The sequence below is a fragment of the Oncorhynchus clarkii genome, chromosome 29, assembly GCF_045791955.1.
Source record: "Oncorhynchus clarkii lewisi isolate Uvic-CL-2024 chromosome 29, UVic_Ocla_1.0, whole genome shotgun sequence".
Classification (NCBI taxonomy): domain Eukaryota; kingdom Metazoa; phylum Chordata; class Actinopteri; order Salmoniformes; family Salmonidae; genus Oncorhynchus; species Oncorhynchus clarkii.
In genome coordinates, this window is record NC_092175.1 from 16599697 (window position 1) to 16617709 (window position 18013).

General features: G+C 47.4%; 1 protein-coding gene across 1 annotated transcript in view; it reads left to right on the forward strand.

Moving 5' to 3' along the window:
* LOC139388414 (NMDA receptor synaptonuclear signaling and neuronal migration factor-like) overlaps positions 1–18013 on the forward strand; it is a 45339-nt gene that overhangs the window by 12394 nt on the left and 14932 nt on the right. Inside the window, exons 2-6 of the mRNA XM_071135059.1 lie at positions 10304–10365; positions 10597–11397; positions 11674–11740; positions 11991–11996; positions 16480–16548. Of these exons, the coding sequence (XP_070991160.1) occupies positions 10304–10365; positions 10597–11397; positions 11674–11740; positions 11991–11996; positions 16480–16548 (1005 nt within the window). The remainder of the gene's footprint in view (positions 1–10303; positions 10366–10596; positions 11398–11673; positions 11741–11990; positions 11997–16479; positions 16549–18013) is intronic.

Here is an 18013-nt window from a genome sequence, read left to right on the forward strand (position 1 = left end):
TGCAACACTCACTACCGAATTCCAAACTGCCTCTGGAAGGAACGTCAGCACAAAAACTCTTCGTCGGGAACTTCATGAAATGGGTTTCCATTGCCCGAGCAGCCGCACATAAGTCTAAAATCACCATGTGCAATGCCAAGCATCGGCTGGAGTGGGGTAAAGCTTGCCGCCATTGGACTCTGGAGCAGTGGAAACGCGTACTCTGGAGTGATGAATCACGCTTCACCATCTGGCAATCCGACAGACAAATCTGGGTTTGATGGATGCCAGGAGAACACTACCTGCCTGAATGCATAGTGCCAACTGTAAAGTTTGGTGTAGGAGGAATAATGGTCTGGGACTGTTTTCATGGTTCGGGCTAGGCCCCTTAGTTACAGTGAAGGGAAATCTTGATGTTACAGCATACAAAGACATTCTAGACGATTCTATACTTCCAACTTTGTGGCAACAGCTTTGGGAAGGCCCTTTCCTGTTTCAGCATGACAATGCCCCCATGCACAAAGCGAGGTACATACAGAAATGGTTTGTCGAGATCGGTGTGGAGGAACTTGACTGGCCTGCACAGAGCCTTGTCCTCAACCCCATCGAACACCTTTCAGATGAATTGGAACACCGACTGCGAGGCAGGCCTAATCGCCCAATATCTTTGCCTGGCCTCACTAATGCGCTTTTTGCTGAACGGAATAAAGTCCATGCAGCCAAGTTCCAACATCTAGTGGAAAGCCCAGAAGAGTGGAGGCTGTTGTAGCAGCAAAGAGGGGACCGACTCCGTATTAATGCCCATGATTTTGGAATGAGATGGTCGAGCAGGTGACCACGTACTTTTTGGTCATGTAGTGTATGTTCGCCCTCTGGTTTGTATTGCAATCAGAATAACTTTTTGGACTAAAGGTGATTTATATGTTTGACCAGCATTCCGTACAATAATATAAATCAAGCATTTCCTCGTTTACCACGGCATATCTACCTTGACAATTTACCCAACACTTTGTATGAATGGAAACTAATGTTGGTGTAGTCTATTTTATTAGTTTATTATTTATGTTGTCTAATAGTGTCTGGTATGGTAATTTCTTATCAAGATCAGGGGTAAAATATCCCCGAACTGTCCATATTTAAAATGGTCAATATATCAGGGCGATTTAATTATTTGTGCCACAAGGGCATGGGCTGGCTTCAAACCAACACTAACACTGTAGGCCTTTATGTGCTCTGAAGGCTGTGTCCCGAACCTCTAGACCACCCCAGGCCACAATTGAACTGAATCTTGACCTTAGCATACACTTGTCACTTGTATGTCATAGCCTAGTGGAGAACAATATCTATCTTATTCAGCTATATAAAACAATGGTGGCTGATCTGTATGGCTGCGTTTCAGGCACATTTTTGTACATTTGAATGTTGCAGTAATAGGACCTTGGCCTGTAGTGTTTGAGGAAGCAAGAGACATTTATTTTGATAGCAAGCCCTGATCCCAATGACTCTACTTCCCCCGCATGGAGAGAAAGAGAACTGCTCATTTTCAGGGACTCTCAACGCTCATTTGAATTTCCCGATGCAAGGGGAAAATTCTCTGCGACAAAATAATGATCAAGTTAAGATCCGACATCTCTAGACACACACACACACACACACGCACGCACGCACGCACGCACGCACGCACGCACACACACACACACACACACACACACAGTATGCCTCTCTCTCATAGACACATGCACACAGCTGGCCTATATGATTGGTATTCACAGTCAGGCCTGTGCTGCGAGACGTTGTGACCCCTTAAAGCCATTAAAAGGGTGTCAGGGTCTGTGGGCTGAATGTGCGCAACACACAGAAGCTCCTCCAGTGGTCCTGCTTTCTACACACATGCTTTCACACACACAGGCACAGGCACACACACACACACACACACACACACACACACACACACACACACACACACACACACACACACACACACACACACACACACACACACACACACACACACACACACACAAACACAACAGTACAGCTGGTACACAGAGTCCTTCTATTTGATGCACCCCGTCCTGCTCTCCTCCCCATTGTCTAAAGGGCAGGCAGGGCCCTGCAGCTCTGCAAACTGCTCCTCCTATCAGAGTGGTCTTTCTTTTTGCAGTGCCTGTTCTCCTGCTCTATCCCACTGTGCTTTACTCTATGCCTTCTCATATTCTCTCCCTCTGTGCTCCATCAAAGAGCCTCATTCACAGTACCTTCTGTCCCTGCTGGATCCCGACACATAGCATGTTCCCTCTTTATCTTAGCGATAGTACCTACGATTTTTGACATTTGGCCTTCCCTTTTCCTCTCTGTTGCCCACCTATGGATTCATTGCAATGCTTTCTCTTTCCTGTCCTCTTCTTTTAGCCCACTCAAACCGCACTCATCTCCGAGGCTGAACCTGAACCAGAAGCAGTGGAACAGACAGTCTCAGGTGAAAGTGTGCGTCCTGTGTTAGTGGGACATATGGCTGAGCTCCGTGGCACCTCCGTGCTCCCGTAGGCCGGTGTCTGTGTGATGGATGAGGCCAGCTGTTCTCATCCACAGTGGCGAGGCCTCTCTGTCTCGCTCATCCGTTTCTGGCGTTAGCGTCAGGAAACACAGGGTCAAACTGTGGAGGGGGGGCCTCACTGAAGAGCTCCGCCAGGGGACACAGCAAACGACTGGAGGTCACGCACATCTCAGCCACTGTGTCCGGACAGCCGGTGTGTGTCCGGTGTCTGAGTCATCACTCATTACCGTTTACCGGTATTTTTACACACTCTTGTTAGTATATACAGTTTGGTGAAGAGTAATGCTTTGTGTCTTTACAGCACACAGTGCTTATCGTATAGGGGTGGATGGGGTCGGACAGTTAATCGCATCCAACAGCCAATCCAAATGCCCCGCACTATGAGGTGTCTGGCCACTCTAGGTGTTGATTGGACAGTGCAGACAGAGTGTCAGACTGACTCAGTGAAGATGCGGAGACAGCCGCCTTCTGCCCGGGTGTGTGAACACCACAGAGATAGATAGTCTGTGAGAGCACGGGCAGCGCCATTGAGGTCTTCTCCATTTTGAAGTAGTCCATTTTCTTCTTCTACTACTCCTATGAGTTGGTATACAACCTGAAAGAGTGCACACTGCCTAGTGTTTACTCACAAGTATAATTCATTGGCTGGTCCCTCCTGATGACCCTGATGGAATCATCCCTTAACCCATAGAAAGCCCCACCTAGTTGACTACTTTAAAATGGTGGAAGCCCTCAACGTCCATGCCAAAACAGGTTTTATCCATCTAGAGTCCCCTACCTGATTGCATTACAGATCACACAGACTACTGAACCCTTCGACCAGCTCGGGCTAGAGCAACAGTTAGCTCACCCTGCAGCCATTTGGATCGTTGGAAATATGGCATCAGGAAAATCCCAAAATTCTTGATCTGTGTGTCCTTAAGGAGAGCGATACGATTGATCAGTTGAAGCTAATTGGACAACGAGAGCACTCTGACAGATGGAGCGATGGGTTTCTGTCAAAGAAAAGGCAGGCGGGTTGAAAGGAGTGCCAGTGCAATGGCAATACAATGAGTCATTCTATCTCTACGGCCAGTGCATTGTCTCTGGTGATGCAGCGTGACAGATAGCCTTACCCCGTTTATTTGTCTGTTCCCGATCCTCTCACATAATGCTGCTTTCCCTCGGTTATTTATTCCTCTACCCCCCTTGTCTGTCTGTTCTTCGGAGCTGAACTATCTTAAGATTAGCTTACTCAACTGTGAAAGGAGCTATCGAGCTCCTGTGTTCTCTCTCTTTCTCCCTCCATCCCTGTGTATTAAAGGTCATTATAGTGATTGCTGTTATTACCCTGATTGGGTGAGATGATACCGACACACAGCAGTTAGGCCTCTGTCGTGTTTGGTGCTGGTTATGTGTGTGTGTGTGTGTTTGAGTGTAAATGCTTCTGTGCATGTGTTTGATGAGCTGCGTCGGGGGCGGGAGGGAATTCAGTGCCAAACTCAGGGTTGAGGAGGCTGAAGTGGCACCTACTCTCTGACGAGGTGACATTTTAATCGGTCCTCTGATCAAGTGCTGGGCCCCAATGCCCTATAAAGCACCCCTACAAGAGCCTGCAATTAGAGAGCCTAACTCCTCACACCTATCAGGTGGATTTAAGCTCAGGGAGTTGAGCTAAGCAGCTGGAAGAGAAAAAGCTATTCAATTAGTGAAACAGCGAGAGGATTCGATTAACCAACATTTAAAGATATTGCTGGCCAGCCCATTGTTTATAGATGAGGGGAGCCAAAGGCTGGGGATTTGATCTGCAGGTATCCAAGGACTACTGAGAATCCTGCCAGTGGACTGCTGCTTGTCTTGGGGCATTAGTTGTTTGTCCTCTAAATGATATCGGAGTATGTCGTTTCACTGCATTAAGAGGCAAAGAGAAAGGACAGGGAAGGATGGTGAGTTGATAGAGAAACGACAGGGAAGGATTGTGAGTTGATAGAGAAACGACAGGGAAGGATTGTGAGTTGATAGAGAAACGACAGGGAAGGATTGTGAGTTGATAGAGAAACGACAGGGAAGGGTTGATAGAGTTGATAGAGAAACGACAGGGAAGGGTTGATAGAGTTGATAGAGAAACGACAGGGAAGGATTGATAGAGTTGATAGAGAAATGACAGGGAAGGATTGATAGAGTTGATAGAGAAAGGACAGGGAAGGATTGATAGAGTTGATAGAGAAACGACAGGGAAGAATTGTGAGTTGATAGAGAAACGACAGGGAAGGGTTGATAGAGTTGATAGAGAAACGACAGGGAAGGATTGTGAGTTGATAGAGAAACGACAGGGAAGGATTGTGAGTTGATAGAGAAACGACAGGGAAGGATTGTGAGTTGATAGAGAAACGACAGGGAAGAATTGTGAGTTGATAGAGAAACGACAGGGAAGGATTGTGAGTTGATAGAAAAACGACAGGGAAGGATTGATAGAGTTGATAGAGAAACGACAGGGAAGGGTTGATAGAGTTGATAGAGAAACGACAGGGAAGGGTTGATAGAGTTGATAGAGAAACGACAGGGAAGGATTGATAGAGTTGATAGAGAAATGACAGGGAAGGATTGATAGAGTTGATAGAGAAACGACAGGGAAGGGTTGATAGAGTTGATAGAGAAACGACAGGGAAGGATTGATAGAGTTGATAGAGAAATGACAGGGAAGGATTGATAGAGTTGATAGAGAAAGGACAGGGAAGGATTGATAGAGTTGATAGAGAAACGACAGGGAAGAATTGTGAGTTGATAGAGAAACGACAGGGAAGGATTGTGAGTTGATAGAGAAACGACAGGGAAGGGTTGATAGAGTTGATAGAGAAACGACAGGGAAGGATTGTGAGTTGATAGAGAAACGACAGGGAAGGATTGTGAGTTGATAGAGAAACGACAGGGAAGGATTGTGAGTTGATAGAGAAACGACAGGGAAGAATTGTGAGTTGATAGAGAAACGACAGGGAAGGATTGTGAGTTGATAGAAAAACGACAGGGAAGGATTGATAGAGTTGATAGAGAAACGACAGGGAAGGATTGATAGAGTTGATAGAGAAACGACAGGGAAGGATTGATAGAGTTGATAGAGAAACGACAGGGAAGGATTGATAGAGTTGATAGAAAAACGACAGGGAAGGATGGTGAGTTGATAGAGAAACGACAGGGAAGGATGGTGAGTTGATAGAGAAACGACAGGGAAGGATGGTGAGTTGATAGAGAAACGACAGGGAAGGATTGTGAGTTGATAGAAAAACGACAGGGAAGGATTGATAGAGTTGATAGAGAAACGACAGGGAAGGATTGATAGAGTTGATAGAGAAACGGCAGGGAAGGATGGTGAGTTGATAGAGAAACGACAGGGAAGGATTGTGAGTTGATAGAGAAACGACAGGGAAGGATTGATAGAGTTGATAGAGAAACGACAGGGAAGGATTGTGAGTTGATAGAGAAACGACAGGGAAGGCTTGATAGAGTTGATAGAGAAACGACAGGGAAGGATTGTGAGTTGATAGAGAAACGACAAGGAAGGATTGATAGAGTTGATAGAGAAACGACAGGGAAGGATTGTGAGTTGATAGAGAAACGACAGGGAAGGATTGATAGAGAAATGACAGGGAAGGATTGTGAGTTGATAGAGAAATGGGAACTTCTTATGAAGTTTAACCCTGCGTTTACACAGGCAGCCCAATTCTGATATTTTGCCCAATCATTGGCAAAACAACTGATCTGATTTTTAAAAAGGCCAATTACTGGAAAAATCATCAGAATTGAGCTGTCTGTGTAAACGCAGTCATTGACACACACACACACATACATACACACACACACACACACGTATACACATTGTAGAACACAGAAGAGGAGTATGTGGGCTGTTTGTTTTGTATACAGTGTGTATGAAGTGGTATACAGAACTCTATATTGGCCCAGCTAGTACTAGTAAGAGGGTCGGAAGTGGTGAGTTGCAAAGTGACAGAGAGAAAATTATGCTGAAGCAAAATGATGCACCCTATTGTCAATCTGCAACAGCACAAGAACTAATGGAGCAGAGCCTTTTATTGACTTTTACAGACTCGTAGAATGACTCTGTCGCGTGGATTTGTTTGCATCTCAGAGGTTCTCTTGCACAGTGAAGACTCCTCTGTGTAGTTTTGGCAGTGAATGGGTTGCATGTCCCCCTGTACAGCTAGATGCTATATAAGGCGTTCATCCCTCCTTTAAACTCTTTGTTTCTGTCAATTGGAATATCCCATGACAAGACCTCTATACTCACGCAGACTTCAAACTCTCTACTATAGTAGCATCCTCACAACATTTCACCACCCACCCTTGTGATGACCATTGTGTAGCTACAGCTGCAGGGTCCTGGGCTGCGGGCATAGCCACTTGTCACCTCCATTTTCTCTCTTTCTCTCTCTCCTCTCCCTCGGGTTTTCTTTCCACATCCTCCTCCTCCTCTTCTTGCTCTACCTTTCATCTTTAATATGCTCTTTTCTTCTCTTCCGCTCAGTTGTAATCGTCCTCCCCTCCACCTTCCCCAAATCCTTTACCTCAACCCTCTCCTCCACTCACATGTCTGGGAGCATGCTTCCCCCTTCCTCCCCCCTCTGTCTCTCTCTCTCTGTCACTAATATGCCGTCTCACTAACCCTAGTTTTCCCTCCCTCCCTCTCAACTCTATACAGTTAAGCATCCTCCAGATGTGCCAGCCTCTGGGGTGTGATGGTGGAAAGGAGGGAGAGAGACAGAGAGAGAGGGGGGGGATAGAGAGGCAGAGAGAGAGAGAGGCAGAGAGGGAGCGAGTGAAGGAGAAAACGAGAAAATAAGATGGAGTTGGAGAGGCGGTTGGCTCTCTCTTTTCTCCTCTGTTTCGGCTCATGTTTTATGGATGCTTTGTATCTCCCAGGCAACCGCATGTATCCTGTTGTTGATTTTAATCAAAGCTCCGAGCTGCTGAATAATAAAAAAAAGGGAGAAATGAAAAAGCCTTCAGAAGGTTCAGACGGGATGGAGTAATTACCCATTACACCAGACCAGCTTAATCACACTCTACACCGAGAGAGAGCTCCCAGCAGGCCTGACTAATCGCACCATGACGAATTCCACTAGCTCGCATGCATCCACAAACACAAACACAAACACACACGCACCAGAGGAGGCTGGTGGGAGGAGCTTTAGGAGGATGGATTATTGGAATGGCTGGAATGGAATAAATGGAACGGTATCAAACACATGGAAATTACAACGAGCCTGTCCTCCTATAGCTCCTACCACCAGCCTCCTCTGACACACACCACACACACAAACACAGCATCCCGGGGGGGAAGCTACTGTTTAGCCAGAGAGGAAGGGGGAAGGTGCAGTGACAGACACCTGCATGCAGGGCTATTTTTAAATGTGCACAGGAGCCGCTTGGTGCACGTGTCGAGCCACTCCTTTGCTGGTGACATCCCGAAACCCAGAGAACCAGACTGTTGATGTAACTGTTGTGTGGAGGAGCTTCAAGCAATGTGCATTTACAGTATCCCAGAGGGGCTCTGAAGTGGACCCTTTTTAACTGATGTAAACACTGAGTCGGAGAGAGGGAGGCAAATAGAAAAGAGGGAGCGTTCCCCTCGTCTCTCTCCAAATGAAGGCTCCCAGTCAGTCCCAGGGAATTGTCTGTAAAAGGCCTGGTGGGGATGCCTGTGTTGGCCTTCCATTATAATAATAGAGTGCTGTCAGGGATGAGACGTCCACTGTGTGCCTCTTCTGTTTCCTGACTACTGAGGGACAGATACTAGGGCAGGGCTGGTACATAGGAACACCTGCTGTATGGATTTCCATTTCTATGTGTGGATTCGCAAGTCAGTCTTTGTAATGGTTGTCAATGTGAATCACGTGTGTTGGTTCATGTGTTTGGGGCTTTGCATATGAGTGTGTTTCACGTTCTCAGAGGAGAGAGCTGGCGTGGGCCCTATCCCTGTGTTGAGGGGGCCGACAGGAAGTGATGTCGCTGTATAGGATCATCCCTGGCTCTAATCCGTCTCACTGTCAGAAGCAGGGCCAAAGATGCAAAGCTGTTATACACACACACGCGCACGCACACACGCACACGCACACACACACACACACACACACACACACACACACACACACACACACACACACACACACACACACACACACACACACACACACACTAACACACACTAACACACACACACACAGTGAAAGATAGAAAGCTCTCTGCATGGGTGGCAGTGCATTGCATGAGGCTGTAGGAAACGTCTGACAGCTCCTATTGGATCACAGACAACACCTGTCTCCACTGTCTCCAGCGCCAATGTGTCTCAATCCCCATTTATACCTACAGCTAGCATGCGTACTTCATCCTGATCTTGTCCTGATCTTGCCCGTTTACACTTAAGATCTGACCAAAAATCAGTTCACATTTAGTATTTTAATCATGTACACCTGTCTTAAAATGTGAGCACGATCAGGACAAAGGAGGCATGTTAGAACCAGGTATAAACGTGGCTTCAGACTCCGTCAACGGGGAGCTCAGTCACACTGTCTGTTTGTTATGCTGCACATCTAACCACAGGGCTCCTGTCTCTCTGTAGGCCTGTCAATCAAAGGCTGATAATTATGCATGTGCAAAATGGAGGATATGCTAACTAGATTCCATGATGCTGTCTGTTGAGAAGACGACGGTGACTTCCTGAAGGGAACACCTGGGGTCTAAACTAAACTTCATCATACCCGCTGATGAATTGAGTCACCGTCAGTCTCCTAGAGTCATTCTATCAATGAGGAGTTATTTTCATAATCTCCCAGTTTCTATGTATGAATGAGTGTGTTTGTGAGTGTGTGGATGTATGTTTGTACGGAATGTGTGTGGGTTTGTCCCACTCGCGAGTGTCTAAGACCATTTTCAGCTATTCTGTCACAGCCATTTCTCAGTTGCTAGGACTGCATTGTGTAAGAGTGGGACAGTATCGGCTGCATTGACGTCAAATGGCACAAACTAAGACACATGAGGTCATATGATTAGAAATTAAGTTATTTTACCAACCATCATTTTCCCTGTCTCCTCCTCCTCTCATTTTCTCTCTCTCTCGCTCTCTCTCTCTCCTTGGTGCTCTCTCTCTCTCTCTCTCTCTCTCTCTCTCTCTTGGCGCTCTCTCTCTCTCTCTCTCTCTCTCTCTCTCTGTCTCTCTCTACTTGGCGCTCTCTCTCTCTCTCTCTCTCTCTCTCTCTCTTTCTCTCGCTCTCTCTCTCTCCTTGGCGCTCTCTCTCTCTCTCTCTCTCTCTTGGCGCTCTCTCTCTCTCTCTCTCTCTGTCTCTCTCTCCTTGGCGCTCTCTCTCTCTCTCTCGCTCTCTCTCCTTGTCTCTCTCTCTCTCTCTCTCTCTCTCTCTCTCTCTCTCTCTCTCTCTCTCTCTCTCGCTCTCTCTCTCCTTGGCTCTCTCTCTCTCTCTCTCTCTCTCTCTCTCTCTCTCTCTCTCTCTCTCTCTCTCTCTCTCTCTCTCTCTCTCTCTCTCTCTCTCTCTCTCTCTCTCTCTCTCTCTCTCTCGGAGCCTGCCTGGAGTTGAGAGATAAAACAGCTACATCTTAATCTGTGTCTGGCACAAACTTACAAAGCAGGCAATTAAGTTAACATTTTCTCCTCTTTCTCCCTACTTTACTTTTGTTCTTTCTCTCCTTTTCTCTTTTTCTCAGTCCCTCTTGCTGTCACTCGTGTTAACGTCAGTGTGTGTCATGTGCGTGTCTCTACAGAGCAGCGCGAGCGTTTGGAGAGTACCTGTCCCACACACACCCTGAGAACCGAAACGGCTCAGGTCAGAGTCTCTCTCTCCCTGCCACCTCTTCTTCTCCCTCCATCTTTCTGTTCATTTGCCTCTTTTGCTTATTCCTCTTTTCTTTTGTAATATTTCATCCTCCTTCCGCATGCCGTTGACATAATGTATATGTGAACCACTGATGGCAAATGGATGATCATGTTCCGCTATTCTCTCTCGTCTTCTGCTGTCTGTTTCTATTTCTCTCTCTCCTTCTTCTTTAACCTGCAGCCCATCTCCTGTCTGACACGTTTGTTGTCCCAGACTCTGTCTCCCCTGGCGGTGTCCGTCACCACAACAACAACCATCCATACCCCCACAGGGGCTCTCCGGCCTCCCCTGAGTCCAGCCTGGTGAAGCATCCGCTGGACCACCTCCAGCCCCCGCCCGCCTCCATCACCACCACCAAGACCCGCCTGTCTCTGGAGCGCAGCTTCTCGGCCGAGGAGGACCAGCAGAAGTGTGTGGAGTGCGCCCTGCAGCCCGCCCGCGTCTACACCATCACCGGAGAGCACGGTATGCTGGGTAGCAACCGGGGCAGCAAGGAGAGCCTGGAGCTGGAGCTGCTGAAGGGGGCGTCGCCCCTGGCCCAGCCCTCCACCTCCCCCTCCTCCACCTCCTCCTCCTCACCCACCCAGCACCACCTCCGTCACGGTCACCGCAGCAACACTCACCGCGATGACGGGAGCCATCGTCACGGCAACCCCGTGGCCGGTGGCAGTGGCAGCAACCATCACACTCTGAATGTTACTGGTGGGGGAGCCTCCCACCATGGTCACCATGGCAGCCACCACCACCTATCCCAGCAGCCTCTGTCGAGCTCGGTCAGCGCACAAAACATCCGCAGCTGGGGCGAGGGGGGCAAGGGGGACTCACGGGAGGACTGCAGCCTCAATGTGGTCTTGGACTCTAGTGGGGCCCCGTCCCGTAGCCAGGGCTCCCTGGATCTAGAGAGCTCCCGCGAGGCAGGCAAGCAACACAGGCGCCTAGAGAGGATGTGCAGTGTGGACCGGATGACTGGGCTGGAGAGAGGTGAGACGGGGGAGACAGAGAGGGAGAGGCGCTGAAATCAAAGTGGGGTTGTGGGGGGGGTCGATGTTATTTGGATTGTGACGTGGTCTGTATTTCTGACTCTTCGTCTCTCCGTCTCTCCTCTGCTGTCTCTCCCTGTGTGTCTCCCTCTCTCCCTCTGTGGAGTGGATTGGTGCTGTGTCCTTTAAGGTTTCCTATTGTTGCTTTACAAACATACAAACTCTATGTGGCTGGCTGGCTGCTACTGTAACTTCCATTCATTATATCTCTCCACAGAGGACAACAACTGGTACCCAAAAGACAATATGTTTAGCTTTCAGACTGCTACTACCACCATGCAGGCGTGAGTACCCAGTCCTAATGCTCACACACACACACACACACACACACACACACACACACACACACACACACACACACACACACACACACACACACACACACACACACACACACACCTCCCCCTCCCCCTCTCTGAACTCACTGACCTCTCTTCTTTAATACACATGTGTTGTAATGGCCATGACCTAAAGGATGTTGATATCGTTCATTTTCTTTCTTTTTCATGCACTCCTTTCTCTGACCCGCTGCAGGATATCGTGAGTATCTTCGACCTGTTGAATCTAGCTTTCCTCCCCAGCTCCTTAACCATGTGTCCCCTAACTCCATGACCCTTAACCCACTGACCCTTAACCCTTCCTTGGAGTGAGTGTTTGAAGTTACAGAGGAAACTGCGGGGAGGAAGGTTGAGCCATTTTTTACATTCAGCATCACTCCGTCAAGGGAAATATAGTATTATATTATTCAAACATAGCTTGTCTCTTAGCACATCTTACCCTGGGTATGGGGTAAGTTGTCTCTTAGCACATCTTACCCTGGGTATGGGGTAAGTTGTCTCTTAGCACATCTTACCCTGGGTATGGGGTAAGTTGTCTCTTAGCACATCTTACCCTGGGTATGGGGTAAGTTGTCTCTTAGCACATCTTACCCTGGGTATGGGGTAAGTTGTCTCTTAGCACATCTTACCCTGGGTATGGGGTAAGTTGTCTCTTAGCACATCTTACCCTGGGTATGGGGTAAGTTGAGTTGTGGGACAGGGTAAGTTGAGCTGTTGGACAGGGTAGGTTGAGCTGTGGGACAGGGTAGGTTGAGCTGTGGGACAGGGTAGGTTTAGTTGTGGGACAGGGTAAGTTGAGGTGTTGGACAGGGTAAGTTGAGCTGTGGGACAGGGTAGGTTGAGCTGTGGGACAGGGGTAAGTTGAGCTGTGGGACAGGGTAGGTTTAGCTGTGGGACAGGGTAGTTGAGCTGTGGGACAGGGTAGGTTTAGCTGTGGGACAGGGTAAGTTTAGCTGTGGGACAGGGTAAGTTGAGCTGTGGGACAGGGTAAGTTTAGCTGTGGGACAGTGTAGGTTGAGCTGTGGGACAGGGTAAGTTGAGCTGTGGGACAGTGTAGGTTGAGCTGTGGGACAGGGTAAGTTGAGCTGTGGGACAGGGTAAGTTGAGCTGTGGGACAGGGTAAGTTGAGCTGTGGGACAGTGTAGGTTGAGCTGTGGAACAGGGTAAGTTGAGCTGTGGGACAGGGTAAGTTGAGCTGTGGGACAGGGTAAGTTGAGCTGTGGGACAGTGTAGGTTGAGCTGTGGGACAGGGTAAGTTGAGCTGTGGGACAGTGTAGGTTGAGCTGTGGGACAGGGTAAGTTGAGCTGTGGGACAGTGTAGGTTGAGCTGTGGGACAGGGTAAGTTGAGCTGTGGGACAGGGTAAGTTGAGCTGTGGGACAGGGGTTAGTTGAGCTGTGGGACAGGGGTAAGTTGAGCTGTGGGACTGGGTAAGTTTAGCTGTGGGACAGGGTAGGTTGAGCTGTGGGACAGGATAAGTTTAGCTGTGGGACAGGGTAGGTTTAGCTGTGGGACAGGGTAAGTTGAGCTGTGGGACAGGGTAAGTTGAGCTGTGGGACAGGGATAGGTTGAGCTGTGGGACAGGGTAGGTTGAGCTGTGGGACAGGGTAAGTTGAGCTGTGGGACAGGGTAGGTTTAGCTGTGGGACAGGGTAAGTTGAGCTGTGGGACAGGGGTAAGTTGAGCTGTGGGACAGGGTAGGTTGAGCTGTGGGACAGGGTAGGTTGAGCTGTGGGACAGGGTAGGTTGAGCTGTGGGACAGGGTAGGTTTAGCCACCTGCAAGTTTCTTTACTTAATTCAATATTACCACTACCTTTTTAAATGACAGGTGTCTTTGGCATCATTAAACTGAAGATGAATCTTTATCAAATGACTCTCTGTAATTATTATTACGTGATTAAACTGATTAATCATGTAATTGTAATTAACTAGGAAGTCGGGGCACCAAGGAAAATATTCAGATTACAAAGTTATAATTTTCCTAATATAACTTTTCAGATATTTTCATATCTGATCAATAGTCTTGTGATTAATGAATTCTTCTTTACCTCACGTTAGTCTCATTCCAAACGTTGTAAATTGTTGGTTACCTGCACAAACCCAGTCTTCACTATGAGTCGTCCATACATCAATTGTCTTAAAATCATTTATTTACTAACTATGTAATTCACAGAAATGCATAAACAAACAGTAGATAGTTACAAGGAAATGATAACGGAGTTTCCCTAGTGGGATAAACCGCCATTGCGGCTTGGTGTACAAAAGGGAAGTGGGGGTTGACTGAGATAAGACAACACACAGTTGATAATAATAACAATTGAAATGCTAATCCTTTGCACATGAACGCTCATTCGGGAACAATTGCAATCAATATATATATTTACGCTCAGTGTGTCATCGGGGTCTCTGTTGAAAAGTTTGTTTCTGTTGGAGAGTTTGTCCGCCCTCTCTGTCGTGGTTAGAAAGGATAGTTCAGAGTGACATTCATTCATGTCGTTATGGATAGATGTTTCGGCGGTTGTCGGTCTTCGCGTTCAATGATACCGAATTCCTAGCTGCAGACTAGTAATTAATATCAAAGACTTGTTCTTATTCTGTCGGTATCGATAGTCTAAGAGTTTAACCACGTGGGTCTGGTCTCAAACCTTGGCCCTCTCGTTATCGAGGTAAGCTGGTCTGCAAACTTTGTCCTCTCGTAATTGAGAGCAACATGGTCTGTTGAGAAATTCTCACGGTGAGGGTTTTATTCGGAACATCGAAAAGGGCTGCCTCATGACGCCCGGTCCTGTCTGTGCCCCTGGGGGCGTGCCAAGGACTTAGTGAAACTTTTTAGGGAATTGGAGTTTCCTTCGTTAAACAGTCCAAAATCACATTACACAATTTCACAAACAGTTCCATCCTCACTCATTCATTTTATACAACAATTAGATGTAAGCCTCATTACTGCGGCTATTATATAAACAGCGTTATGGTAACGAGGCCGTATTGTCTCCCATGAGTTTGTCACGTTCTGACCTTTATTTCCTTTGTTTTGTATTTATTTAGTATGGTCAGGGCGTGAGTTGGGTGGGCAGTCTATGTTTGTTTTTCTATGTTTTGGGGCATTTCTTTGTTTTCGGCCTAGTATTGTTCTCAATCAGAGGCAGGTGTCATTAGTTGTCTCTGATTGAGAATCATACTTAGGTATCCTGGGTTGCACTGTTTGTTTGTGGGTGATTGTCTATGTCAGTGGCTTGTGTCAGCACAGGTCTATTTTGGTAGCTTCATGGTCGTCATTTGTTTATTGTTTTGTATGCAGTGTCAGTATTTTCTTTATTAAAGATTTACCATGGACACTTACCACGCCGCATTTTGGTCTTCCGATCCATCTCGCCTCTCCTCTTCAGATGAAGAGGAGGACGATCGTGACAGAGTTTCACAAAATTGTACCAAACGGACCAGTTCGTAGCTGGATTCTTCACCAATCTTTTATACCTTCTCCGGAACATAAATGTTGTTCGGACCTCAAGTTCTGTGAGGTGGAAGAAATTCCTTTGTTCTCTTCTATGAAATCTCTACTCTCTCTCTATACTGTGGCCATGAGGAGATAATCTCCTCCAGGAATTTACGACCTCTCTCTGACCACAGCAGCCTGGGTGTAGGAGACAGGGAGAGGGGGGTGGGGCTTGCTGTACCCAAAGAGGGCAAACTCATGACACAGGATAGGATTAAAAGTTTTACATTTGTGATTTACAAAACTTGCAATGGGTTTGTAGCCAGAGGGAGGGTATTTTCTTGCTCCCCACATCACCGCGGAGTTCATAGTGTTTGAAAATCATCAAGATAATGAAAATTTGGTTGAAAGTGGTGGAGTTGCCCTTTAAGTACAGTGGGAAAAGTACTCCGTCATACTTGAGTAAAGTAACAAAAAGTAAAAGTAAATTCTATGCATCAAATTCCTTATATTAAGCAAACTACACTGCACCATTTTCTTGTTCCTTTTTTCTTTTTGGACAGACAGGGGCACACTCCTGCAATCAGACATCATTTACAAACGCCGTATTTGTGTTTAATGAGTCCGCCAGATCAGAGGCTGAAGGGATGACCAAGCGTTATATTGATAGGTACGGGTATTGGACCATAGTGCTGTCCTGCCTGAGCATTCGAAATATATGGGAGTAAAAAGTTCACATTTTCTTTAGGAATGTAGTGGAGTAAAAGTACAAATGTTCAAAACTATAAATATTAAAGTCAATTAAAGGTACCTCAAAAAATGACTTAAATAGTACTTTAAAGTGCTTTTACTTATTAAGTACATTACACCACTGGGGGATCATGGCACATAGCTACAGCTAATAACCCAGACCGGCTGTAAACTGTAGACTGGTCCTACTGCAGTACTGTTCTCTCTCCCTCACCTCTGGCTAACCCACATGGTCAACTCTCCAGCTAAACCCCAGCTGGCCCTAACTTCTAACGCTAACCTTCTTAACTAACTCAAACAAAGAGCCAGCAACCCAAATCCCCATGATGCAAATCTAGCCATTACAGCTATACCCCACCCCCAGAGCTGACTAAACCCCGTACTATAGCTAAACCCTTCCCTAGAAATACCCCCCCCCCCTCTCCCCCAGCGCTCTCTCACTCTCCTCGTGATAAGCCAGCATTCCCCCTATCATCTTTTCATTCTGTGCCACGTCCCAGCAGGGCTTTCCGGGGATTTGTGCAGAGAAAGAGGAGAGAGAGGGAGCTGGATTCGGCTGAAGTCATCCAGAGGTAGCTACTGTGTTCCTGGCTGGTCAGTGTGTACTGCTGTGCTCCTGTACTCTCTGACTCCCCCATCCATTATCCATAGGATAGATATAGACTCCCGGGGGGGGGGGGGTAAAAATAGCATGGGGCACAAGCAGATTGAAATTACGTTACTACCAAGTGAGAGAGAAAAGCCCACTCGGAGTGTGTTGCGCTGTGCCACAGAGGTAGATGGTGTGTGCATCACAATGCTATACATCTGCACTATTCTCTCACTGCTGCAGTGGAAATGGGATTCCGTGTGGTAAGTCAGCCATATGTAAGGTTGTACAACGGTAAGGAGCCTAGCTAGTGCAGCGCTAAAATGGTGACCAGTTTATTAGGTTTAATCCGTTCACAAAAAAAAATTCTGCGACAGACAATTACGGCATCTCGGAACGCACAACTCGTCGGTCCTGGTCACGGATGGGCTATTGCAGCAGACGACCACACCAGTTTCCACCCCTATCAGCTAAAAACAAGAAGAAGCTGCTCCAGTGGGCACGCAGATCACCAACACTGGACAATTGAAGAGTGAAAAAACATTGCCTGGTCCTACGAATCCCGGTTTCTGTTGCATCATGCTGATGGCAGAGTCAGGATTTGGAGTAAACAGCATGAGGCCATGGCCCCATCCTGCCTGGTGTCAACGGTACAGGCTGGTGGTGGTGGTGTTATTGTGTGGGGAATGTTTTCCTGGCACACGTTAGGTCCCTTGATACCAATTAGGCAATGGTTCCTTGCCGTGAAGAATTCAGGCTGTTCTGGAGGCAAAGGGGGGTCTGACCCGGTACTGGATGGGCGTACTCAATAAACTAGCCACTGAGTGTATATGAGGCATACGTTGCTATGCTTAATGAAGCTAAAGCTAACTCCTAGAGACACGTCAGGTGACATTGGTAGTGAACCCATTACCCTGGCTACCTAAGCAGTAACAAGGCTAAAAACCCATGAGCAACTGCATATGGGGCCTAGTTAGATAGTTAGCGATGCTAACGAGGCTAAAGCTAACTCCTGGGCAGCTGACTTTGGGAGTGAACCCATTACTGGCAGAGGCTTAGCGGAGTTGCCAACACCTGGATGCATCCCATTTCCAGGGATACAACTAATTCCCTTTCCTCTGAAACCGGATGTGGGAACTCCACTCAGGCATTTTCTTTTACGCCTGCTACGTAAGGTTAGGCAGATTCAGCTGGGCAGACGAACGGACAGATGTTTTCCCACAATGCCAGGCTGCTGCAGTAGATGTTTTCTGTGGCACGAAGCCTCAACTGGTTAATGGAGGAGCAACAGACCACCCTCCCCTCTGTCTGGACATAGAGAGGTATAAAGAGAGAGGGAGAGAAGGAGAGGTAGACAGAGCTGGAGGAGGTAGGGAGGCAGAGGGATAGTGAGGTAGGGAGAAAGAGATGGGGAAAAGAGATGACGAGAGGTGCATTGGAGCAGCGTA